Source organism: Buteo buteo, chromosome 1, assembly GCF_964188355.1.
Source record: "Buteo buteo chromosome 1, bButBut1.hap1.1, whole genome shotgun sequence".
Taxonomy (NCBI): Eukaryota; Metazoa; Chordata; class Aves; order Accipitriformes; family Accipitridae; genus Buteo; species Buteo buteo.
The window spans coordinates 14644452-14671121 of NC_134171.1; the positions used below are offsets into that span (position 1 = coordinate 14644452).

General features: G+C 41.8%; 1 protein-coding gene across 4 annotated transcripts; it reads right to left on the reverse strand.

Moving 5' to 3' along the window:
• Positions 1-92: 92 nt before the first annotated feature.
• On the reverse strand, positions 93-24862 carry NSG1 (neuronal vesicle trafficking associated 1). 4 transcript variants are annotated; one of them, XM_075022996.1, is made up of 5 exons: positions 23581-24862; positions 22763-22916; positions 19129-19245; positions 7374-7484; positions 93-1990 (listed from the first exon to the last, which is right to left on the reverse strand). In XM_075022996.1, exons 2-5 carry the CDS (start codon positions 22889-22891, stop codon positions 1790-1792), a joined length of 558 nt encoding a protein of 185 aa, XP_074879097.1. In that variant the 5' UTR covers positions 22892-22916; positions 23581-24862; the 3' UTR covers positions 93-1789. The 4 variants fall into 4 exon arrangements, with proteins under 4 accessions (XP_074879097.1, XP_074879088.1, XP_074879078.1 ...); XM_075022987.1 differs by having other exon boundaries at positions 22763-22913; positions 23568-24844; XM_075022977.1 differs by having other exon boundaries at positions 22763-22913; positions 23581-24842.
• Positions 24863-26670: the final 1808 nt, after the last annotated feature.

The following is a 26670-nucleotide window of genomic DNA, read 5'->3' on the forward strand; positions in this document are numbered from 1 at the left end:
ACAAGCAGCATCATCCTCATTCTTTACTTTGCAGAGAGTGAAAATGTCAAAAGTTACATGTGAATTAATTACACTCACTGAAGCATATGCCCATTAGAAAATGCAAACATGGTATGTCTTGAGTATCTTAAGCTTGAAATTTTTAAATGCAAAGAAAAATTTGGCACATAATTTATTGCTTTTTATGCATTCCATATACCATAATGACTTAATAAAAAGCCTTTTACAGATATACTGTGTAATGCACATTTCATATCAAACCTAGAGAATTAAGTTATAATGGTTATTTTTACTGTATTGGTAAAAAAGGTTGTTGATAAAGCAGTTCTAGTGGAGAAAAATAAAAGTAGAGCTCAGCGTTTTTGTTCCACTACCGATCTTTAGAAACAGCCCATACCAGTGTTTGCCCTTCACTTTTGTATAGTCTCTACCAAAAAAAAAAAAAAAGGCAACTTTTGACATGTCCACTACACCTTGTCCTATTCAAGTTATATGAACAAAAAGGTGACTTGCTTGCCCAGATGTTTCACACACTTACTTTGTCTGTTAAATTAATGTCTTTTTTGTAATATATATTTAAGATTTATAATAAAAATGAAAACATGGTTTCACACAAAGAATAGATAAGTTTGTAATTACAATGGAACTTTAACGTGCATCCACAATACTATGTTCTCCTACGTGTTTTCCCCTCCCAAGCCATACCTAAACAGTTCTACTCTTCACTCTGGTTCACATGTAGCTTTAAAACAGCCAGCTGTGTTATCTAATATGCTATTGTTTCACTTGTGATGCTCTGTGTTTTAAAAAGTATCAAACTGCAAACCATACATAAACTGAAAGCTCTAATTAATAAAAAAGGAAAATGTTAATGTAATGAAAGAGAAAATTTAGACATATTACTCCCTCGGTTGTATCCATCAGATTACATAATGGACTACATCTACTATGAATAGGCTTTCTGCCTCAAGTATGATCAAAAGATGTCATTTCTCGTTAGAACATCCTGAACTGTATATTTTTTACACTTTCCTCAACATTAATCACTAAAACTGTCTGTGTTTTTCCATAATGTCTATCTAGTTTGTGTTTCAGTGCACATCCTTACCAAGATGCTAAAGCCACAGTGGAAATGCAGTTAAATCCTGTTGACAGCAATAATAAAACATTGAGCATGCCTTGTTGCAGAGAACTTCATTATCACTTACAAATAAACAACAGTAAAGAAAATGTAAGAAAAATGCTACCTGACAGTTTCTTTCTCCATACAAGTCATTACATTATGCCCTTGACATCAACGCTATCATTCTTGCTTGAGCCAAAACTAAATTTTTAATATCGCTTTCAGCTAAACAAGAGATCACTCTAGTTATGGCTGGGGTGTTTCAGTTTGCAAAATGACAAAGAATTAAAATAATTAATAAATAAAGTATCAGTTCAGACAACAGAACACATGATTTATCTAAGGTCCAAGCCCCAAAAATCCAGTGAAGAAATCTGTCAGTATCCAATAAACTGCAAGAACATATCTAACATTGGATTTTTTTTTTTAACATTGAAAATGGTGTCCAAGCTCTAAAGCAATGCTGATATGCACCTTGTTTTATGCCCATGAATGTTCTGCAGCAAGTTTTTTTGGTTTTTTTGCAAAGCAGTATCAGCAAACAGAAGCAATTGCACCATAAACATGAGTAACCTCTAAATTATCCATAATTATATTTAATGAAAAGTTCCTTAAAGTCCCTTAGTTACCTTCAAATGACATAGTGTTAATAATTAGCTTATCATACTAAGCTGATTTCTCAGCGGCTTCAGTCTCCTGTTCAGATAGTTTCTCTTCTGACAGTACTGTCATCCATGGGGACACTGAGCGCGTGATGGTTTGTTTGGCCAGATTGTAGTGGTTTATGACTGTGTAAAATTTCCCTCGAGCACTGGAGTCTTGCTCGGAGTAGTAGTTTTCCAACCCAGCTGGAATGCATTGATTATTCTGAAAAGAAAATCCATCACTTAGATTACAGATACAGCCCCATACACACTGAAAGTAGGTTAGGGGTTTTTTTCTTTTCCTTTTAGTCTAAGCCAACATTCAATTTCTGTGAGTCAAGATGCAACATACAGCAATTAACTACAGTGTTGTCCTACTGTGTTCAAAATGTTCTTCCCTGCAATACTTAAACTACTCCTGCATTTGCCAGGAAGCCCAATCTGGGTTTATATGCCAGAGTAATTAACTTACAGAAACATGCTTGCCTGAAATTATTTTTAAAAGGACTCAGTCTCTAGTTCCAGCCATATTTTGCTGGTTTTTCCTCCCCACCTAGTTCCAAATGTTTGGTCTACAATTACAGATGTCTGCATCCCACTGTTAGATTAGCTTCAGGCACTTTAATACTGTGGTTTCAGTCTGAGGGACAGAAATTAATACAGATATATTGGTGCCAAGGTATGAACAGTTTTACAGCCCAGTAAATAAGTCATACAGGGAACACATTGTGGGTGGCCAAGCTTATGTGCAAGTGTGTACACACACAGAAAATACTTCAGTCTTGGTTGTCAGAAAGATGTAGCCAACAGCAGGCTTTTAAAAAGCTATCTTTAGCTGTGGGACTACATTATTTAATCTCCTAGAAGTGCAAGAGCACAACACAGAAACTGCTAGATGCTCAGAGCTTTTGAAAGTGAAATACCTGATTTAGAGAGTTAAATACTAAGGAGGAGCCAAACTTTGCTGTCATCTTAAAAACCAAAGTGAATGTGCACATGCAGTGCATTAGTCAGCAGTTATCCTCTAGCAACTGTTCCAGTGATGATGCAGTAACAGCCAACGAAGCAGCTAGTTGCACTGAAGGAAAAAATTGACTTGGACATATCCTGTGACACCCCCCCCCCCCCCCCCCCCCAGGTTTTGCTTCAGAAGGTCATGGGTCTCTCCGCAGGTCCTCTGCCATCTCTGCCAGTCCAGACAGTCTTGCCTGATACCTCAGACTGCTGGGGTAGTCATCTGCGCAACTAAATTGACCCTCTAAAATACAAGCTATGAGTAGCTGCAGCTGGAGGAAAAATAATCATTTCTACTCTGACTATTGTAAAAAGAAACAGGCTCTTCGGTCTTCCTGCTTCCAGCACTGCAAGACCAACATTTATAATACTACAGCACAGCAACTTTGAACTGCTACTGTTCTCATAGAACTTGGCAAATGAAACTTTAATAATGGAAATTTCTGAGCACAAAAACACATGCAAAAATGTCATGGTTTTTAGGACCAGATGCTATCTATCTCAAATGTGTCCACATTTACTTTTGGGTTGACTCTTGTCCTGGTTAGACCAAAAAAAAAAAAAAAACCAAACAAAAAAACCCAAACAACCAAAAGTGGCATAAATAAGCACCACTAACAGCAGTTTCAAATGGTTTAAATCATAAAGCTCAAAATGACTGGGGGAAAGATCCAGCAGACAGTCTTGGCTGAATATAAATTTTGCATCCTAAAAATGTTAGACTGAAAAAAAGCATCAAAAGGTATGAAAGAAAAAAGCAAGACTTGCCAAAACAACAGGCCTACAGGTAGTCTTATGAACCTGCCTGCCCCCAGAGAATACAATCCTGTGGCAAATTTGACTGCTGAAAAGAACAGTCGCTGTCACAAGACTAACAGTCCTCCCACGGAGCTAACACCTCATCGGCTCTAACCTGCTTGTGTGACAGAAGCCTCCATGTGTGTCAGACTTGCAATAGTGCTCAAAGTTACCACATCCACCCAGGTTCAGTTTATTTGTTACCTTTTGTTAACGTAGCAACCAGGGCAAATCTTCCCTCACAGTTGTGTTTGAAGTAGCACTAGAAATCAGATGGGATTTAACCCCGGCTAAGAAGACACTTGTGCCTATTCAGCACTGTTTAAGTCAACAGAGGCTTCCCCATGGTCATGATCATCGTATATGCCAGCTGCAAGCCTGGGACATAGATTTTTAAAAAAAAAATAGTCCAGGAATCTGAAATACAGCTATTTGATACATATGTTCACCTACAACAACCATGCCATCATCCATGCTTTATCTGGGATAACTGACACTACATCTGATGTGATAACATGACTAAGTACATAGACACAGACATCTTTCTAGTGATTATTTCACCTAGTCATGGGATGTAGTCACAATTCTAAATATTTAAAATGGGGGAAGGAACACAATCCATTGATCTAATGAGATCTGCCAAGGAAATTGAAGCAAATATAATTATTAGCACTGAAGACAAGCCAAGATTACTGCCAGTCTAAAAAAAACGCCACAGAATCTTGTGTTGCTTTTAGAAGCAATTTGCTTTGTAACAGGCAAAATGACTCAGTAATGTTATTTTTTGTAGTTACAAATACACACACATCTGACAAGAGCCTAAAGAAACACACAGCAGAGTTTCCATCTTGACTGCATTTTTGCTCCTGGGATTTCATGCTTCTAGAAAAGACAGGAAAAACTTCCCCTATTACTCATTGTGTACTGCCCAAGGACAGCCCCCCTTTCCTTAGCTCTTAATCAAGGCAATCCATGCAGCACTCAGGAGTGACTGAGTGATGGGAACTGGTGCCGATTCTCACCCTGCCACTTGCCTGAGACCTTCAGCTTATGCAGAACATTCCTGTCTGTCCTTTTTATTTGTTTCCGTGGTTACCAGGTGAGAGAAGTAATAAGGAAGGCCATGAGGAGACACTGGGATGCTCCAGAGTGAGTTGCTAGTCTCTTGTTTCTTTCACAGCCCTTCTATTTCAGAAATTGATTATGGGTTAAGGCCTTTGATGCCAGAGAAAATCCTGGGTGCCAGTCTGTATCTGGATGTATTAAGATGACTCCTTTGTTCCCTTGACATAAAGACCCCAGTGGTATTCACTTATAAATAGTATCTTCTGTCACATTAACTTTGCTGGGTCAGTAATTCCAAACTCAATAGATGATGGTGTTGTCTTTAATGCATTGAAATTACTTTGTTGTACTGTCCCTGAGTCTGACAGAATGCAGGTGCCTTGGCAACAAAAGCTAAAGGGTAACAGATGCAGTATGGAGCATACTGAAGCCCTGGAGAAATTCCTCCAGGATCCAAGTGCACTCAGGTCTTTGAGAAAAACTCTGGTGAGTCTCACCAATAGCCAGTAAAGAGTGCTTCAGAGGAGTGATCTACACAACAGCAGTATTAGGGCTGTGTCAGAAAAGCTTGAGCAAGCACAAAATTGAGGCTCGAGCAGTTTAAGATTGCTATACAAAGGAAAATAAGCACCTTTTTAAGCACACCTTCAAGCCCTGGATGTGTAGGACAGCAGAAAGGCTGAAAACACTGAAACCTTTGGAACCGCTCCATGTATGAGAGCATCAAAGCAGAGAAGAGTGAGTCTGACTCACAGCTGTGGTAGCTCAGCCTTTATGCAGAGATTCCCATGGTACCAGGCTTCCTGAGGCAGGGGACACTTTTGCCCTTATCCAGAAAAATCACATCAGCATCCAAAGCCAGAGGACATTCAGGCCAGAGAATGCTGTTGAGTTCACCTGAAGCACAAAGCCAGTTCACAGAGACATTGGTCGCAAGGTGACAGACTTCTTCATCTCTCTTAGGACATCTGTGCCAAGCTATGCCATTATGTATTATGAACTCTCCCAAAAAAAGATGCAAAGACAACAAATACAAATTCACGTCAACACTGCTAGTTTCAGGCCTTGTGTCATTTGCCAACATGTTTATCCTGTAACACTCTCAAGAGTTACATGACCAAAGATGCTATGTCTCCTGGCTTTATGCCATCAAGCAGCTAGGAAACAGCTTCCACAAAACCCAACACTGGGAAAGAGTTAATAATAGCACAGCCCTGTGTATGTGCTGCACCTTAAAAACAAAGCATGAGCTATAGGATGTTCTGTGTGACTTCTGTTTCAAACACAGGGCCCTAAGGAGAGAAACCCAAGCAGATTCTGTTCACAGTGTAACTGAAATATAGCTAAGAAACTGTTCTCCCCTTCAATGTTTGCGACACTAGGAAGAAAGAACAAAAGAAGCCATAAGGCTGCAACTCAAAGCAGAGGACAACACGGTATGAAAGGAAGCAGAAGCAGCAGACTGTTAATAGACTTATGACAGGAGCACATAACTGGCCATTCCTGTCAAGTCAGGATCACATCAAGATAGGCTCGGTAGGGATGTACAGTTCATATCCCAAATTGCTCAAAGCCAAGCGAAAGCTTAGAGGAAAAAAAAAGGCTATCGTCCCATGAGATATGAGCACAGCAGGATTTCAATGCTTGTCTGAGACAACACAAAAAACCAACAGCAGAGCCAAAAGCTGGATCTCCTAAGTTACAGCCGAATATTCTAACCACAGGATCTTTTGCCCTTGAACTAAGGGAAAGCAGTAACCTAATACTGAATGCTTGGAGCTAAGTTAATCCAGCAGGGCATCGCTGATTATAAAGTTGGACTAGATTCTTGTAAGATATTTATGCACCTGAAGTGACAGAATCAAAAGTCCTGAACAGGATCATCAAGGAGTGCTGAGGCAGCCACTCCTTCTTTAATCCTTTTGAAGATCATACTAGGTACCCATTTGATTCATTACATAACTAAATATTCTTAAAAAATTAGAAGGAAGAATGCCATCATCACTGTTACTTTTCTTATCTAATTACAGCCAAATTCAACCCTGCTAAATTTACAACTGAGAAATCAATGTTACCTTTCTGACTTTCAGCCCAGGTCATAGCTGAGGAGCCAGCACTACCATCTCACACAAATGAAGTGAGCCCCAGACTCCCTTTCAGTTAGCACCAGGATTTTTTCCAGTAAATGTGTTTTCCCTTTTTTGGCATCACTTTTGGCCTGTGGCAGTAGGGCTCAGAGGTCACTGTTCTAGAACAAGAAGTTCTTTCTACAAAAATAACCCTAAGGTAACTCTTCTACTCTTAATGAGAACATCATTCTACTGTTTTTGACGCATATTCCAGAGTAATTTTTTTTTCCTCCAGGTTTTATCATTCTCTTCTTTCTTAAGACACATAAACTTGGAGGAACATGCAAGACTAAACCATACGATCCAATAAATGAGGGCTTTGTCCAGACAACTGCAGATAAAGTAGGTTTGAAGGACGCTGGTGTTGGGTCTTTTGCTATATTTTCAGTGTTTAAAGCATTAGCAAAATAACATTATGGAAACTGTGCAATAGTACAACCTCAATTATAAATTAAGCAGAAAGAAACACAGCAGGAAGCACACTAACGTATGAAAACAAACTTCTATGCAATACAGCATGACTTAACCAAGGTTATGCAGAAAATACCACAGAGAATATTACATACTCTCCCATTTTTCTAGAATGTGTACACAATTTACCTTGAAAACAAATCCTTCTGGACAGGTATGATCATACTTGTAAACCTTGTAGACTACCAGAAATACAACACACGTTAAGAATGCAAGGGCAAAAAGGACCAGCACAGTTACCTGTGAAGAAAAACAAAACATGCTTATGTTAGTAATGCACTGCTTATTATACTGCTGTTTGTTACTATAGGCAGCAGAAGCCAGCTATCAATGCAGTTAACAGTAAAATCAAGCAAAGGATAAAAACAGATTCTTAATTATTGAGGGAGAACAGGGAAGCAGTACATTAAGTGCTTCTACCTCCCCCTTCTCAAAGAAGTAAGTGGGTATCTGGTCAGTGGCCCATTGCCTCTGTACTGCAAGGCTTTTTTGGTTGCATTTCTGTTCAGCGCACACGAGGCCAGAAGGACACATCGAGGTAGTGTGGGTCTGCTGCTTTTTCAGTATTTGGATGATGTAAGTGTAAGTCTAGTTTATGTCAGCTGGTATGCATGTTTGTTTTCCCTGCGCCTGTCCAAGAATGGAGTCAGGTGACAGTAAGTTAGCATAGGTGTCACCCAGATAATACAAAGGTGACTAGCAGGGCAAGGAGAAAGTGATGTCTGCCCTCTCTTGTTAGGATGAGAGTTTGTTACGCCTGCTATGCATGTATGGATAGTTACACCAGTAGTCTGCATGCTTGGTTGCTCAATGCTCCTTAATTTATAGGTTGAAACAGTCCGTCTTCATCACACAGAGACTGTACAGAAGTAGTTCACTGCCAGATCCATAAGGGAATACACCATGTTCAACATAGGGCTAGCCTTGAGAAGTTCTGTTGCAACTCTTTCCACAGTGCTCACAGGGAAGCCTTTACAGACTGCATTACATGGCACTGACTTTTTACCTCCCTGGTCCTGAATTTGGGCTGGAGGAAAATCCAAGACACACCTTAAGTTGAATCTGAAATCAGTGTTAGTATCAAGCTAACCTTTCCCAGGAAAAAATTCCAAGCAGCTGGAGACTGGCAGCCTTTTAGGTGAGATGAGAGACAGAACTACCTCTAGAATTGCCTCACCCACTGACAAGAGAAAGCACAAGATTTTGGCTTTGCAGTTATGCTGCAAAGCTCCCTAATTCAGACCCGTTTTTGTGGAAGGTGTGAGCAAATAGCATTCATTACGTGGGACAGTGTCCCTGATGTGTGTTTTTATTATTCTAAAGCTTCTACTGATAGAGAAATGAGTAGCTCAAGGAGATTACAGAGTAAGAGTGGTTGAGCTTTTTTTTATTTTTGTCAAGTTAGAAAGAAGCCAGGATGTGCTACGGCATAAGAAACAGTAATAAACAGAAACAAACAAGATTATGTGATTAATTAAAGTACAATATGATCTAAATTTTAAAGAAAAATGAGTAAGCTAGCTATACACCTCCTAAAAAGAGAACTTTGGCACATCAGGGTCAATTATGCAAACAAGAATAATCTGGTATTTGAGAAAGCAATAAAAAAAATTGTAGCTTTGCCTCTTGGTAAAAAAACCCACCACACACTCCCTTTATGATAAACCCCAGAACTAATAGGATTTGCAACACTGCAAACTGCGTGTGGCAGTGGGACTAGCATACTGAAGGACTGAGATGAACTTTTAGGGACTTCTTATGCTGGGGAAGCGAACTTCACCATGGGCAGACAACAGTGAGTGCTGATTTCCTGGCTGAAACAAGGCTGGGGAGTATCATGTGCTGCTGAAGCCAAGGATTTTATCAGGATTTTTGTTAGACAGAAAATAAGAACAAAAAAAAAAAGGAGGGCTGGAGGAGAGGCAGAGAGAACTGCAGATCAGAAAGTAATTTAGCAGAAGAAATACAGATATTAATGTAACAATGCCAATCAAAATAAGACATAAAGCAAAGGACCTTCCTGGTTAACAGCAACATCTTCAGTTTCTCAGAACAGTCACTGGATTACAAAAAAAAATATCAAAAACAAAAACCAAAAAACAACCCAAACATATTCTTAATCACTCTCGGAAAACCTCACACTGACATAAATTTTAAATCCAGCTACTCTTTCCCCAAGTTTATTACTCATTTGCATACACAAAGGTTAAACATGGATAGATCACTCTGTCTTGCCAACCTCATGTTTTCTGCTCACGTGTCCCATGTCTCAGTATGTCCTGCACGAATCCAAGAGATAAAGTGCATTTTCTTTTCTGGTCATCCTCTGTGGCCCAGTTTAGTAATGAACAACGTAACCCCCGCTCCCCCCCTTCCTGGCCAAACTATGCCCTACCTCAGTCCTTCTCATATGTTTTTAATCAGGCTTCTCCCTTTTTTTTTTCTGTGGTTGGTTGGGTTTCTTCCTGTGTTTCCTCAGCTATCTCACCCATACACACGTACAAGGCCCTTCACACTCTGGCTTGGCCCAAACCCTGCATCCCATCTTCCAAACTGTAACGAGCCTTATTCTCTGTTCTCCCCCCAAAATTCTCCTTGCACTCCAGGTTCTAGAAAAACTGACCTTTCTCCCCTAAGCTTGCAGTTCCCACTTGGGGCTCCTTGTCCGACCTCTCTAATGCCTTGCTGGTATCTCCAGGTCCCGCACCCTGCCTGTGTCACGCTGTACCCGAATGCAGATGCCCGGGGTACACCTGCCCCACCAGGCCAAGACGCCCCAGCACAAGTCCGCAGCCCTGTCTGCCTGTGGGGCCATGGGCCCAAGGCCGCCTTTCCCCACCGAGCTCCAGCTGCTGCTGGGCAGCACGGCAAGATGAGGAACCAGAAAGGAGGAGGCACTCCTCTTCCAGCCCAGCACCTCTACAGCACACATGTGGCCTGGCCCAAGTTGCAGGTTTTGGGTCATTCACTTCCCACTGACTCAAAGCGTATGTTACGCTGTTCCTTTTGCTCTGCCAGTCACTGCTCTTTCCCTTAGAGCAGAAGGGCAAAAGAGAGACTAGAAAGCGAGGACAGAAAAGATAAAATCCGGATGGGATTATTGCTGAGGCTGCCCATGCCCTACAAGATATATTCCACACAGCCTTTGACAAAGGCTGCTCTCTCTGGGAGCACAGGCCTGTGACATGGGACACGGACACCAAGCAGAACTATTGCTATGGTACCTATCGATTCAGCTCACATTTGTGTCCTCCACAGATAGGAGTAAACAGTTTAAAATGCTTTGAAAAATACTCTCAAATCTCAAAGCATTTTAACCATATTCCCTGGCCATCCTACTAGCAGGGAATAGTAGACTTGTAACATTATTTCCCAGTTATAACCATTTTGACATACAGATGAAGCCTCAGGAACATACTGTAACGCTAACAAGCTATTTTGTAGTTCAGACCAAATATTAGACAATAGAAAAAGATCTGTATTTCCACAGTCACTGCAGGATCACTCTCCAAGGCTCTGAAACTGTTTTGGAAAGTAATTATGTTTTTTGAAAGAGGTCAAAAGCCCAGTGTTGCGTGGATTGCTGGAGCCTGGCAAGTTGCAGAGCCACAGTCTCAGGGCTGACTTGCTGAGACATGGAGCATTTACCTGTTTCAGCGACCTACATGGAGCTGTGAGTTCTCACTGCTTGTACAAGTCAATCCAGCATGGTTCTTCCGTTGCCACACAGTAAGCCCCTGGGAAGAGCTCTCAGGGCTCCTGGTTCATAATTCTCACTGAATCTTTCTCCCTCACTGTATTTCCTAATTTTATTAATTTTGGTATTAACATGTAAATTTTTACTCTCATTATCTCCAATAGTTCGCAATCACACTCCATTTGCAAATCCCTAATCAAGTAAGCTCTTGTCTCCTTCCTATTAGGAGAGAAGCTCCCTTCTCTTACCATCCTTCAGGATACGAGTAACTTCTCTTTAAGTAAAGGACAGTCACACATGCAAATGACACAGACAGAAAGAAACCCATCACTGGATTCCAAGGTGATAGCAATCACCTGTTAATCCAATCCACTTCTCCCTTATAAGCTGAAAATCATTCTCTTCCTTCTAATAGCCATTTTCCTTCACTCTCATAATAACCCACCACTGATGGCCCACAATACTCAGATCCCCAGGTTCACTTCTGAACCTGAGGCAGTCAGCTTCTCTCCCCCATGAGTAACACTGTGCAACCCTACCTCTCTGCCTCACCTTCTGAGCCCTCTCCTCCCAGATGCCTTTCAGAAATAAAAACATGGAAAGAGGGAAGGCGACAAGCTGCTCTTTAGAACACAAGCACTACCAAAGCTCTCATTTTATTGCTTCCTCCCAGAGCAACTTTGCACACTCACTATAAACTAAAGGGAAGTTATTCTCTTCTTCCTACTGAGGCACTAGCAGCAACTTTCCCTCTTCCCCTATTCAAGGTACAGGAGGATGCAATGCATGCGCAAGAACCACTCCCTCTCTTCTGGAAGGAAATCTTGAATCTCTTCTCTTTGCGGTAGCCAGCTGGCTGAGTGTAGGACCCCACACAGTGGCAGGAGAAGTCTTTTGAATTACTATGATCATTCACTGCCATGTACATCCTGCAGAACTCCAAGGTGACTGTCACACCACACGAGTGATGGGCTTTTAAAATACTTTTTATGAAATAACTACAACATGGCACAACCAACCGTTTCTTTTAACTAGGAACTCAAAGTGTGGTTTTGTTTTTATCTTGAGAGTGTACTTTAAAGTTGGTTTTAAGGGGATCTGGCAGCAAAACTAGGTGAACAGAAAAAATGACAAGATACTATGTATGTGGCAGATTTTTTAATAGATTGTAAGTGAAGAGCAGAAGAAGGACAATGTCTAGCCAGAAGCCATTACAGTAATCGAAATGAGAGATGACTAATGAATGAACTAAGTGTACCCACAGCAAAAAAAAAACCCCGTCTTCAGACTCTGTAAGCATTTAGCTGAACAAATGAAACTCACTAGATCTGACAACTACACTAACATGTAAACCGCTTGTGATAAGGCCTTACCATCAAGATCTGCTAGATCTTCCCAATCAGTCCGTGCTACAGCTGCAAAAAACTGCAAGCTGTATTTTCTCTGCCTGGCTACTGTAGTCTCCTCCTTTCTCACTTTGCTAACATTTATTGTGCTCCCTTTTTAATCAAGCCCAAATATTACAGCAAAATTCCTCAATTGCACCAACTGTGCCTGCTTCTCTTCACACCCCTTCCTGACTCCTGTCCCTTTCTGAACAAATTACAAACCATGTTTCAAGGCATGCACAAGTCTGCCCCTTTTGCTCCTCTTACCTCTATCTCTCCATCCCCTTTTGCTCCTCTTACCTCTCTCTCTCCATCCCCTTTTGCTCCTCTTACCTCTGTCTCCTTCCATTTTGCCTGTATCCCACTGAACCAATTACGCCTGGATGCCATCTGGTTTTCCTCTGCCTTCACCTCAACTTTCCTTGTCATGCCTCCTCCTCTTGCCTGAAATTCTTTCGTTAACCCGCTCTTACTGTGCTGCTTTGCACTGCCTTCCTTCACGCTTTTCCCTGCGTCGTGCACCTTTCAGCACACAAACCGACCAAGGAGCATTCCTGTTATGACAAGAAGTGGAACTAAAGTGGAACTAACAAGACATGCAGTAATTTTCACTGCTCAATCACTGCCACTCGGTCACATCTCATCTCTGCTCTACATCTGTGCATTATCTGTTTCAACTGCAGCCTCTTGGGAAACACAACTTTAATTTCTGATTCGTCTGTAAAGTGCTACACACAGACTTGGTGCTAGCACCAAACAAAAAGAGTGAAGACATACATTTATAGAGCACCTTTCATATGAAGTGATTTACAACCAATTTATGCTTTGCTCACCAGTGAAATGCAAAGCCCTCTGGGATGAAATACAGCAACTCTGTACAACATTTAGGACAGGAAATTAAGATTATTGCTATCCAATTTAAACTACAAGAGAATTTTAGGCAGGCAGACTGTAATTACAATAGATTGTGTCTGGCTACATCCTACAGACTAAAATTCATAAAACATCACACTGACTTCCCTGCAAATGGCTGTGACCTCCATTTCACCTCTCTCCACTAAAATCCTGCATCTCCAGCTGCACGATGCCCTCTACCAGCATGTTAGAGAACACTGAAATCAGCCCTCCACTTCCCCTAACATTCCTGCTTTTCCAAAATCATATTCTTGAGTAGTTTGCTATTATCTGGGCCTGTCCTAGAATTTTACATGAAAAATGCATCTGAAACAATGCACTTGAAGATTAAGAAATGTTCAGTTTGAAGTAAATGGCAACATGAAAGAAAAAAAGGAATATTCACATCTATACATGCAACATTTGACTCATATTCATTTAAGGAGTAATCCAAATTATACAGAACAACTTGGTACAATTTCCCATACTAGCTGTGGGAATATACATACATATACAAGATGACTGGTGACTCAAAACACAACCAGGTGCCTCATTTCAGAAGAGTATTTCTAACATCACGTCAGTCATTAGCTATATGACTGGTATCTATCTATTAAACTCAACTTCTTCACCAGAATGTTCTCATCAAAGCTTTGTGCTCAAAGAGGATGATAGTTTGGGGGTAAACTGTACAGAAAAAGCAAGAGAAATCAAAAGACTGTCCTTCTCAAACAGAGACGACAAAGAGGAAGAGAGAACTGGCTCGGATGCTTACCTGGAGATGATTGGGAGTAGCAGCAAGAAAGGCAGATAAGGTTCATGAAGGACAGTAACTGAAAAGAAGCTACAGACCCAGTGCTTATTAACAGCAACAGTGCAAGACAACAGAACCAGCCTGCAAAGAAGTTCATTAACGAAACCTGAGGGAGATACTGTTAGACAAAAACAGGTTAACAAGGCAGTGGCCTTGAGAGTCTAGCACCATGGCTTAACACAGCTGTTCAAGACAGTGTTCCCATCATCCTCCATCACATGGCACCATGTATTAGTTTCTTAACTACAGAGATCTGAGGAAGCAGTTCAAGAAACCCTGTGGCCCTGAGATAAGAACCTTGTTACCTTCCCATACAAACCCAAAAGATATTACTGAGGCCAGGAGAAAGGCTGGAAAAGGTTACTACAGAAGAGGAAAGGCTATTTGATTGTTACATCTGGAGAGACCCAAAACATCTTCTGTGTCACCAGTGTCACTGGTTCTGCTCCAAGAAAAGGATTTCCAATGGATACAATGGCAGAGGAAACCTGACTTAGAGCAGTGGAGCTGCTGTTAGGCATCCACTTTACCTAAATCTTCCAGCTCTGACTGTAAGAAAACTCCTTTTAGCCAAAAATTTAGCAGGAGGATTGTCAATGTTGTATCAGATTTAGCAGGAAGATTGTCAATGTTGTATCAGAGGATTATCAAACATTTTAAAAAAAGGAAAAATGACAGTTGCCATGCAGTTAATTACATCAATTGTTTTAAAATAGCAGTTACATTGAAAAAAGAATCTCCTTTCTTTTTCTTGCTTGAAGTAATAACGGAAAAATTCAAAGCCTGCCAAATGCTTATACTTGTGAACAACTTTAATCCTGTGAGTAGTTCTACTGAAGAAAACAGAACTACTCATGGCAGTAAGTACCTGTCACTCTTCCAGCACTAAGTGACAGACACAGAATATACTTAAGGAAGTGATATCCTGTACAGGAATCAGCTGACATCTCATGCACCTAGCAGACTTTTTAAGTGGGAGCAAAGAGCTACTCAACACACAGACTAATCACACAGAAACAAAGAGAGAAGTATTTTCCTTTTCTCTGATTATTTTTTGCAGCAGTAATAATCATTGGTATTACTAAAAACAGGAAAAAAAACTTTGAGGCAGAAATATGTTGTAAAGGATGCCCCTTTAAGACAGACCAAAGGTTGAATATTTAAATATGTTGCATACATTCTTTCAGTCTTAAAATAACCAGGTAAAAACTGCAAGAACTGATTTTGAAAGGAAGTCTCAATTTCTCTTCCGTAATCTCATGCGCACATTTCAACAACTGCTTGCTACTTGATAGTACATGGCTTGCACCATATGGTCTTACCACAGAAATAAGCTTGAGGCTTTGGCTCTGCCGTTAGATGTATGTAGAGATGTCAAGGATAAAGTCTGAAGAATTGAATTGCCTTTGAACAGAACCAAATGGTTGAAGGCATACCACAGCTTGCATTTATTTAAGGGCTTGAGATTTATTGGGAAATGTGTTTGCTTTCAAAATACTTCTGAATGTTCTTTATTCAGGTTTCCCCAAAGACAGAAAAAAATCTGATGCTTTGATACAACAGACATTTTTTTAAATTGGTGTGTTTGTGCACAACTGTCAATTGTAGCCCAATTCAATGGGCACCAGAACAAATATCCCACAACAAAATCCAACTGGAGTTTGTAAAAATGCTGCTCTGTCAATGGGGGACGCAAAGGTTTGGCCTTGGGTAACTGATACCATCAATTTTCTCCTGCAATAGCTTCCTCCCATGTCCCGATTCATAAGACTCCTTTGAAATGACATTTCCAGCTTTGTTGTGTTATTCTGTACAGCGTTCAATTTACAGAAGAAAAATCTGCCACATTCAAAGTTGCTTTCCAGATGTGAAGGACCAACTCCCCACGTTAGCCTACGCTGTTCAAAGAACAAAACCAAGACTTCTATTTCTCAATGAAAAATAATCTTCAGTGAAAAATCACATCTTCCTTGGTGTGGTTAGTGCCATAGAACTAAATTAAGACAACAGGGTTCTCAGAATCAGTAAGTCTTCACGTTCTTCTGACAGATTCTGATTTGAATTCAGAATGTGGCTTCATACAGGAAAATTATACTTGCAGTTTTCTTTGTAAACATTCTCAGTTCTGTTGTAATAACTGTGGTAATGTGGACTGAATACAGAAATACATTTTATAATTTCTTATTCACCCAGCTGCTAAACCACCAAATGATCTACATGACATATGCACATGCTGTAGTTGCTTCATTTGTTATAATGTATAATTTCTCAAGAAGAACAGCTTTAGATGATCTGCACTGCTGAATCCCAAAAATGCAATCTGCTTTGTCCTTATTTAAGGAGTACATCTTAGAATACACATGTGAATTATTTGTAAATATGACTGACTTTTTTTTATTTTTAGCACAACATTTGGGCTGTGTCTTGTGGCAAGCTTATGCATTGGTGATGTACAATATTAAAGTCATTAAAATGGCATCTGAAGCTTTTTTCATGAACACAAGCCAAAGTCAATATCCCACCAGTTAAATAATGCATTTCATAATTATAGCAAATATTTAATTTTCAAACAAATATCCTTTTGCTCTCTCAGAATCAACAGCAGCAGTTAACATGATGGTTCACAATTAATAAGGACCCAGGAGAAAACCTCACACAATCAGTACTTTTCATCTACATATTTATGAAATTTCATCAATTATTCATGTAATATTTACTACTGGGAGTGGTGAATATGACAATCATCCCTGCTGGAGAACCAGTCAGTTCTCTTTAAAATGTTGCAAGCAGCATAATTCAATTCCAGAAGCGTTATATAGAGATTAAGGGACATTTTTAGGACCTGAATGTTCTGCATGAAACTATTGTTTTCAATTAAGTAAACCACAATTTTCCTAACTGATCAACCCCCACACTCTTCTTTAGAAGCCTAGACTTACAGCCACCGTGTGAATCACCCTGCAATTCCCAAGAGATACCAAATCATACTGAAACCTCTCTCTGATGCAGTAGTTACCTAGCAGCAAAACCTAGCAACCCTGTAGTATGAGATTAATCCCAGAGTGATCATCACGAAGTAGTATCTAAAAGATATTTTATTTAAGTATGCCATCCAAAGGTATATAAAAACACAACGCAAAAATGTTAAGGTTTCTAAATGTTTAGCTATACAAATTAGAAAAGACCACCCAACAGCATGACAAGCTATTTATTCGTTGTTCAGCGAGGTCTCATTTGCTCAGCTCTCCCAACAAAGACAGAAAGAAACCAGATCTACAAAGGGATGCGCAAACATTTAGATGTGACTAAGATATTCAAAACCCTTCCTTATCTAACATTTAAAGTTTGAGCGATGAAATCCCTTAGTCCCTACAGCTAGTGGGTAAGTGCAAAATTCCTCAGGTATAGGTTCTGCTCAGTTGCTTGGAACCAAAGTCCTAGCAGGGTACTCAGACTAAACACTTTCTGCCCTTTCTCTTCTACAATGTAGTAAGCATTTGCAGATCACCTTAGTGTGTGACCAGGACACGCACAAAAGACAGCCAGACATAAGTTCTCCTTGTTCTGAGCTGTCCATCTGCATCTTACCCAACAACATATAGTGCACAACCCTCACCTGAGAGGAAGGGGATTACTCTCAAGGACTAGTACTATAGTGCCAGGAAGAGAAAGAACATTAGTCAGAATGTAGCATTTTCCCTGAGGGATGGGATGTCCTTGTTCCAAATCAGGGAACAGAAAAACTGGAACTAGGTTTCTCACCTCCTTAGTAAATCCCTGCCACACCCCATAACATCTCTTATTAGCTATCTGGGGTGGTTCCCCACACAGTTTACTGGGAACCTACACGCTTCACTGTATGGCTGAAGCCTCCACCAGGTGACCTGCACTTAAAACATTTGTCCTGGCAAGAGTCTGCACAGTTCCTTCGCAAATGTAGCCTAAAGTCTCTAATGCCTCCTTGAGCCTTCCCTTTGTTTAGCATGCTCCAATTCCACAGAGCACTGCATATACAATTCTGAAGGTAGGCTTGGGCCTGGGCAGCTTTTAGAGGCACTGGTCAGGCACAACAGAACTATAATCTTTGGGTGTGGCCTAAAACTCCTATCATACAAAGAGAGGTTAGAAGTGTGCAACATAAAAAGAATCCACATCTTTACTGAAACTCCGTATTTTTCCCTCCTACTAAACGTTAGGCTTTCCAAATGCATTTGTACTTGTGCCTTGAACAGTGCGGTTGCCTACTGTTTAAAAATGCTTTGGCATCCTTGGGCAACATGCCAAATTAACGGCACTGAAAAGCTGTAGTCCTCCTTTGCTAAGAGAATAGCTAGGAAAGCATGAGCTAAGTGCCAACTTTCCTGTTTTGCTTTACTTACACAGAGCAAGAAAACCTATCCTCCAGTGAGAAGGGGGAAAGGTAATTCAATCCTTGCACCAGTTAAGCTCTCAGCTTTCCTCTGGGACTACTGAAGGGAGCAATAGGGGTGCAGACACTAAAGAGTAAATCTGAGTCAGATTCTTGCTGAACTGCCATCCGCCACTAACAGTCATCACCAAGCTGTAAGATACAACTGGACCAGGAAAACAGATAGCAAAGAGCTCTGGTATACATCCTTGAGCTGCCAAGTCATACATTTTAACTATAAAAAAAATACATAATGAGCTATGACAGTGCTTTTAAGAGAATGGTTTGGCCACAGTGAAAAATAAGCAGCCAAAAAGAAAACAAATACTCTTGTGGTTCTTGTCCTTCAACACTAACAGGAGCTTTATCCATGCCATGAGAGCTACCTGTGTGCAGCCCACATACATGCTGGCCAGTCACATTCCGAAACCCACATGGTGACAGAAGTGCCTTCTGAATTCATCTGCCAGCAAGGGATTACAAGCAATAATTCTGCAAGATTTCCTTTTGCTTCTAATTGCTAAATACTGAATTATTATATCATTGAATTTATTTTTCTCATACCCAGCTATATGCACAACAGCCACTCAGTTATAGCTAGTTCTGACTACATTCAGCAATTGATTTTAGGGACTTCTGTGGACACAACTGAGTCACGAACATCTTCACATAGCACTGCTTACCTTAAATCTTTCTGAAACCCCTTCAGTGATGCTGATTGTGAATTCAGCTATTTTAGGAGTACGGAACTTTCCCTTCTTGCGATCAGGTTCATATTCTGTTTTCGTTTTGACCACAACCTTTTAAAAAAAAAAAAAAACAGAATAAAAAAGCTGTCAGCTGAAGCCAGCCACAAGAATCTTATTTATTCATTAACTCTTCTCTTCCCTGCTTACAAGCGTGTCTAGCACAGTATTTTTTTTTTCCCCCCACTTTGTGTAACTCTTCTTTGGAAGCTGTAAGTTGTTAGTTATTTTTCCTGTCATAGCAATCATCAACAGAATTATCTCTCAAAGTGGTTCTGATGGACCTACAGGAAGACTTGTTATGCAGCAGTTTCACAAACATTCAAATTTTTCAGCTGTGGTGGTACTGTGCTGCTATACTAAGCAAGCATGTACTTAGTTCAAATCCAAATCATGAAACTTCCTGCTTTGTACAGTTTGAAAATAGCCACCTCCATTTGCTTCCGGAGATCCCCTTAATAGGATTTCAAACTGGTGACCGATGACATGGCGATTGAAGAGTGCCCACAGAAATTTAGCAGTTGATAATGCTGCCAGTAGCCATGTTCTTTGGTGGCAGGATTTTGAGTTTAAAAGAAGAGAAATGACCTATCTAGTTGCTATTCACTATGTGCTAGACTAGAGCTCTTTGCACTCTTATTTTTAACATCTAACTTTTAAATTATCAGCTGCAAGCAGCAAGATGCACACAAACCCTTGTGTTAATGAGATTTCTTGAAACACCTAGGGCTCTAACTTCAGTTTATTCCTTGCTATGAGCTACTGCCCCAAGCTACACAATTTAGCACCTTACCTGTATTCCTAAAATATTCATTACGTCAGTCATATCTCTAGCGCTCTCTTAGGCATTCTAATTGTAAAAAATTTTCACATACCTAACCTATTTGCCTCATTTTTGGCTTCTGCAGTTTTTCAGGATCTTTTGCAAAGTATCACTCTTAAGATAGGGTGCAGTTTATTGTGTTGGCAGTGCTATTAAGATTTGCTCCATTTTCTCTGTTGTTCCAAAGAATAAATATCTAGACGCTTTTAGATTTTTAGAACCAGATTCTATCTTTAGCACAGCCCATGGTATCAACAGCAGCTACATTATTCTGAAATTAAGATTGTGACACTTACAGGTAGCCAGACACTGGAATTAAAGCTTTGGGTTTCCCCTCTCCTCAATTCCCTGAAATGGTATCTAGAATGTGTAACTGTACCTAGACTCGGTACCACAAAGCTTATTAGACACTTTTACATCATTACACATACACATGCAGGACATAGGTTTAGAAACTACTATACTTATTTTCAGCTATAATTAATAAGATAATAATTATTAGCTATTTAACTTTACAACTGCCCAACAGCATCATGGAAGTAAACTGCCTGAAGATTCCTGGAATGCTTTTTAACATTTTACTTCCCTTCCTCCCCCCTTTACATTGCATAATCTCAGGCAACTCAAATCACATTCAGCTGACACTGAACGTACAGTTCTATCTGCTTGGTTATGTAATGTCTTCTTTTGTTTAACATACCTAAATATGAATTTAAATCAGTTCACCCCTTTAATTTAGAACCTGTCAAAATCCTCAAATTCTTAGCACTGTAGTCACTACTGTTCAAGAAGTTATGCTTCACTGCCATACTGGAGCCTTGTGAGTAAAAAGCATAGATATATGAAGTATGTACTCCTATTCATTATACGTGAGTGTCTTCGTACTTCAGAATTTGATCTGTGTGTCAATCTTAATACTGTTTCTTTTTTTCACATCAGTTGCTCTACTCCCTTTAAGTCTGTAGCAACCAGTAAAGACACGTTGACATGACTAACCAGATAGTTACAAAAAGAAGCCAGTAGGACCAATAAATACGTTTTTAATTTTTCCCCCTCTATGTTTGCAAAAGGAAAGGAAAGCTAATATACAAATAGACAGTGGAAACAGTAGAAAAGCCAATCAAATATTCCTTTATTTAAGCTTCTAGCCTAGTTGTGCATTTGCTTTCGTTCAAGGCAAATGCCGTGAAGGTGGGAGGACTTCCACCCCATTCTAGTAGGAGTAATGAGGCTGGCACAGAACCTCCTGGGTTCATTACAGAGGCTCTGCTCAGGTTAAACCTATTACCGTACAGGTCCCTAGTTCAGACTTCTGCTTAGCAGTGCAGTAACATAACAAATTCCTCTGGACGTTGGTCCTTGCTAATCAGTTATATCCAGTCACCAGTTGGCAGGGCTACCAGACACAGTAAGACTTAACTTGTTTTAAAGCCTTAGGGTGCAATTTTGTCCTCAGTTACAAGATTTACACCCACGTAACCGAGGGCAGAAAATGGACCCTCAGGCTCTCTAACAGCTGTTACGGCTTATTGCATTTATGTCTGCCAACTGGTCACCATACACAACACAGAATGATGTTGATAGCAATTAAAATGGAGGTCACAAATTTATTTGTATTGCCTACAAGCAACACTCTACCGAGGCAAATATCACAAGCTAAAATTCTTTACCCCAAGATAAGATTATGTGAATTTTTTTGACCTATAAGGAACATACATCTACCAGTTTATCTAGAAGTAGAATTGAGCTCGGGCAAGACACAATGCCAAAAATAAAAATCAACACGAAGATATTACTGACCACTTCCCAGATAATTTTTTTTTCCAAAGACTGCAAAGCTTTTTTGCCAGATGCCTATGTGAGAAATGTGCAAGTAAGTATCCTACTAAAACAGGGTACTGAAAAAACAGAATATTGAAATATCTGAAAAAGTATCCTACTACTGTATGCCTTACCTGTAGTAACACTTAGTTAACTGAATTCTTTATTGTGAGGAGAATAAAAATATTTACAGGCTATCATACCACCTCCCTAAATCCTTAAAATTAAAACCTTAGTAATCAAGCCATGTAATGAGGAATCCAGGACGTACATTTCCCTTCCAACCTGTGAGCAGCATGTTCGACCGCTCCCCTCCAGCTACAGAGTATCTGAATCACCTATTTGGAGGGTTTTGAACCCTTTAAGTCGCCCAGGAGAAAACTCAGTTGCCTGTACTCATCTCCTTATTTCAGCTGGTCTGGGGCTAGCATTAATTTCCTACTGAAGCACAGAAGGCACATGGAAGTTCTTTCTCTCTGTAGCCAGTCTGCCCATGCACATCTTGCAGAGAAATAAAGCAGTGCTTTATCCCCCCCATTAGGGGGGCTTTTTCTGGGTGGAGAAAATTCACGTCATTCCCAGAGAATACACAGTGCCTTCCAGATACAAAAAAGAAAGATAAAGAATAGGAAGGGCTATGACATTACAGCATAGAGAAGCTTACATGTTTCTGTATTTCATACAGCAGCACTGAAATCTATATATGCTTCTTGCTAACATTTCCCACTGCTTTTTAATGCAAATCACTACTACTGGATTTTCATGAGCTTAGCTATTAATTTTTTTCCCCAGAGGGAACCAACATGCCTTAAAACACCCCGTATTTCTTAAGATTTCCAAGCCGCTCTTTACATGTAACCTATTCTTTTGTTGTTTGCCTGAGATTTGGGTGTGATTCTCCAGGGTGGAAACTAAAGCCTACTGTACCTTATCAGGAGGTGGGAACTGGAGCTGATTGACATCCAGGGGTGTGATCAGGGGGATGGTGTCAAATCCATCCTCCAAAAGGGGCTGCTTTGTGCTCTTCTCGCTGAAATTATTCCCCAGTTTCACCATTCTTCCAGGATAGAGGGATTTTCTGCTGGCACACGCACACAGGCACAAGAAATGCAAAACGTCAGAAACTCGGGATGCACCAGACCTTTCCCCACTCCCCGGGGGAAATATCTTACAGCAGAAGAAAAAAAAAAAAAAAACGCTTTGGTCGCTGTGACTCGCTTACAGGTCGCTGTGACTCGCTTACATTTTGGCGTTTCGGAAGGTAAGAAAGACGGCCAGCGCTTTCATTGTCAAAGTTAAAACAAAAAAAAACGAACAACGGAAAAAAAAAAAAAACCACAAAACGCCAGCAAAGCCCCAAAGCGCCCCCAAATCCCCGACCCGTTATCCTGCTCCGAGCGAGGGCGTCCCGCGCGGCCCCGCTGCGGCATCGCCCCTCAGCCCGCGGGGTCGGGCGGGCTCCGGTGCTGGCCCCCGCCCCGGCCCCCCCCCGCCGCCGCCGCTCACCTCCCCGCCCGCCCAGCGCCGGCTCCCCTCGCTGCCAGCCCCCCCGCCGCGGGGCACCCCGCGCCCTTCTCCCGCCGCGCCCCGCCATGGCGCTTCCCCGGCCTCCCCTCACAGGGGCAGGGGCAACCGCCCCCCCCCCCAGCTCCGCGGCCGGCCGGCGAGCGGCGGCACCGCCGCGGCTGCCGGCCCTTCCGCGAGGGACGAGACAGCGGCCCCCGCCACTCACCGCCGCCACTCACCGCCGCGGCTCCCGGCCCTTCCTCGGGGGCGGCGAGGCGTCGTTCCGCCGCGGCCCGCGCAGCAATGGCGGAGCGGGGTGTGGGGGGGGGGCGAGGCGGCGGCTCTCCCTCCGCGGGGTGACTCTGGGCGGCCGCAGCGCCTGGGCCGTGACGCACCCGCCGCCTGGCTGAGGGCAGCTCTGGAGCAGCAGCGGCAGCACAAAGGGGCCCCGCGGGGATGAGGCGGGCGGCTCCCCCCAGCCGGCTACTGGCGCAGCGGCAGCAGGTGGAGGAGGAGGAGGAGGAGGAGGCGGCGGGGGGACGGTACGGGACGCGCCGCCCTCCGCGCCCCTCCCCTGCCGGAGCCGTACGGTACCGTAACGGTACGGTACGGTACGGTACGGGGGGAGCCGGCTGCCCGCGCCCTGCGCTAACGGCTCCCGGCGCGGCCGCCGCCCTGCCCCTCACGGCAGCCCCTTGTCCCTGAGGTAGAGGCCGCCCGGCCGGGCTGCCCCCGCCCCAGGGGAGCCCCGGCGGGGTCAGCCTCGGTCCCTCGGGCGGGGAAACCGCGCTAAATAAGGCGGCGGCGGCGAGGAGGCCCCGGCTTCGGCTTCCCCGGGGCTGCGTGAGGCGGGGAGAGCCGGGTTGGGGGGTGTATCACCGGTCGGCTAGCTTCGTCCTTAGCGCCTCTGCTTTTTTTTTTTCCCCTCCAGTCGTTCCTGCAGGGAAAGGACGAGCGTCCTGGTGAGGACGGTGGGACCGGGTTTCCTCTCTGCCAAGGGGGAGACGCGAGTATCGGAACCGGCGCTCGCGTCACTCGGAGGTAAATGCGTATTGCAGGGCTGTGCGGCCCGAGAGGACATCTTATCATCTCGTCTGTCTTACAAAAAAAAAAAAAAAAAAAGTGATTCGTATTCAGTGTGCTGTCTCTATAACCCAAGGCAACCAGCATGCTCGTTTTGTAGTCTTGCAGGTGCATTGTTTCCAGCGTGTGGAGAGAAAACCACTGTAGGCGATGCAACAAGTGACTGGGATGGTAGGCAGCTCTCTTGAGAGAGAGAGGAGAGGCAGACGGGTGCTCAGCCTAGGGCCAGTTTTATGCTTCAAAACCAACCAGCCTCACAGATGATAGCATGAGCAGCCCTTCCTTTCTCTTCTGTGCTTTGAGCAAGCACAGATTACAGGCGAAATATTGTAAAGTATTAAAAATCGGATTGTAGAACTTGAAAGGGACTGCAATTCTTATTTCAAATTTTCTTGCTGTCAGAGCATCGCTGTGTTAGTTTATTCTACCATTTGGACAAGATTTGTCTTGGTACCACGAGGGGCAGGGACTAAAGGTTTGCTTGTGCTTGGGATTTCAGTCCACAGAAATATTTAATAGTGCTGATGCAAATGTGAACTGCAGAGAAAAGTCAAACCGTGCTGATCACAGCTTCTTTTATCCTAGGAACTGATGTTACAGACATGGCTTTCCTGCTTTGCATTTAACAGCACCAGACGCTGGTCATCGGTGGCTGAATTTGAGCTAATTCTAAAAAGGGCAAGGTCGTAATGTGTGTAGATGGACAATACCAAAGATATTTCAGCAATGAGCCCTTCCACAAACAAGTCAGAATTTCATGTCTTTCATGGGAATTTAGGCTTTTCTATGCAGACCATAGCAAAACTAAGGGTTGGTTTGGTTGTTTTTTTAAAATCTCAAAAAAAACCCTTATTTTTGTGAGTATTGTTTTTAAGAATTTTATTTTGTCTGAAAATCACATTAGCCATCTACATCCTTTTTTGGCTCTCAGGCAAGCTCTTAAGTGAGTGTTAAGAGTGCAAATGAAACCCGAGTTCAATTACAGTCACTGGAGAAAGTCCTGTTGACTTCATTGGAGTCACTATTTCACTCACTTCACATGCGAGAATCTCAGTGAATCTGGTGCAGAGTTAATGACAAAAATGTACTGTTTAACATCCTATTGCTATAAAAATAAATCTCAATCTCACAGTTAAAAATGATAATAAGATTTATTTTTCATTGGTCTCCTAAAGAAAGATGCTCTGGTTCTTATCATCTCTTTTCCTTTTTTCTCTGGCAAATAATTGATTTTTTTTTCCCCCCTCCTCCTTTCTTTCTCACAGGGCACAGAACAATGGATTTTCCTTCATTGGCTTTGGTTTTTTGTCATAAACATCATTGATAATGCTAGTGTCGTCAGCACAGTTCTGGGAAGTACAACTTAATTAGTTAAACTGCTGGCTGGGTAACTACCTTTGCAGCAGCCAAGTAAACATACTGGAAGATGAGAATGATCAGTGGGCACTTATTTTTAAAACATTCTCAGTTGAATAGGTTACTTCAAAAGTAGAATAGAATACTCCCAAACCAACACAAAACATTTTCAAGGTAGCAATTGATTGTTATAGCAATTGATTGTTGTATCTCTGAATTACTGAGCAAGCAGTTCTGATTTTGTTGTTGTTGAAGACCATACCAAATAGATAAGAGGAGGACTCTGAAGTAGTGAACTTACCTCTGAGCATTATGAGGGCAGCAGCATTTATACACCTCTCGATGCCTTATTTTTGCAGCCTTACATGTTCAGAGCATCTAGATGCATGTGTCTGGCAGATATGGCTGACATTCAGTCATTGGCTCTCAATACATACTGATTTCTTACATGGTTTGTTCCAGTTGTCCAATCCAAAATGCATTCCATCTCTCTTTTTCTGAGGTCAATGGTCTGTATAGAGGCCCAGATTCCCTTCCTGGCTGTGGCATAAAGCAAGTCATGTCTCTGACTATGAATCGTCTTGTCTATCTCATTTATTTCTCCCATCAGTGTTCTGTTCTGAGTAAATAAACTGTAAAATAAGTTTGTCTTACTTGAGTAACATTTCATAAATCATACTTGGATGTGTTAAGTAGAAAAAAAAGTTATTCATTTTACATAGAAAATTGCACCTGTAAGTGGAAATGAAGGGGTTTCTCAGAAAACAAGAAGCACTTTAATTATTTAATTTTGACAATACCCTTGTGTTACAGGCAAGTGTTATTGAACAGAACAGATGAATAACCCAAGGAAGGATGAGTGTAAACCATTCATTTGTATGTGAAACCAA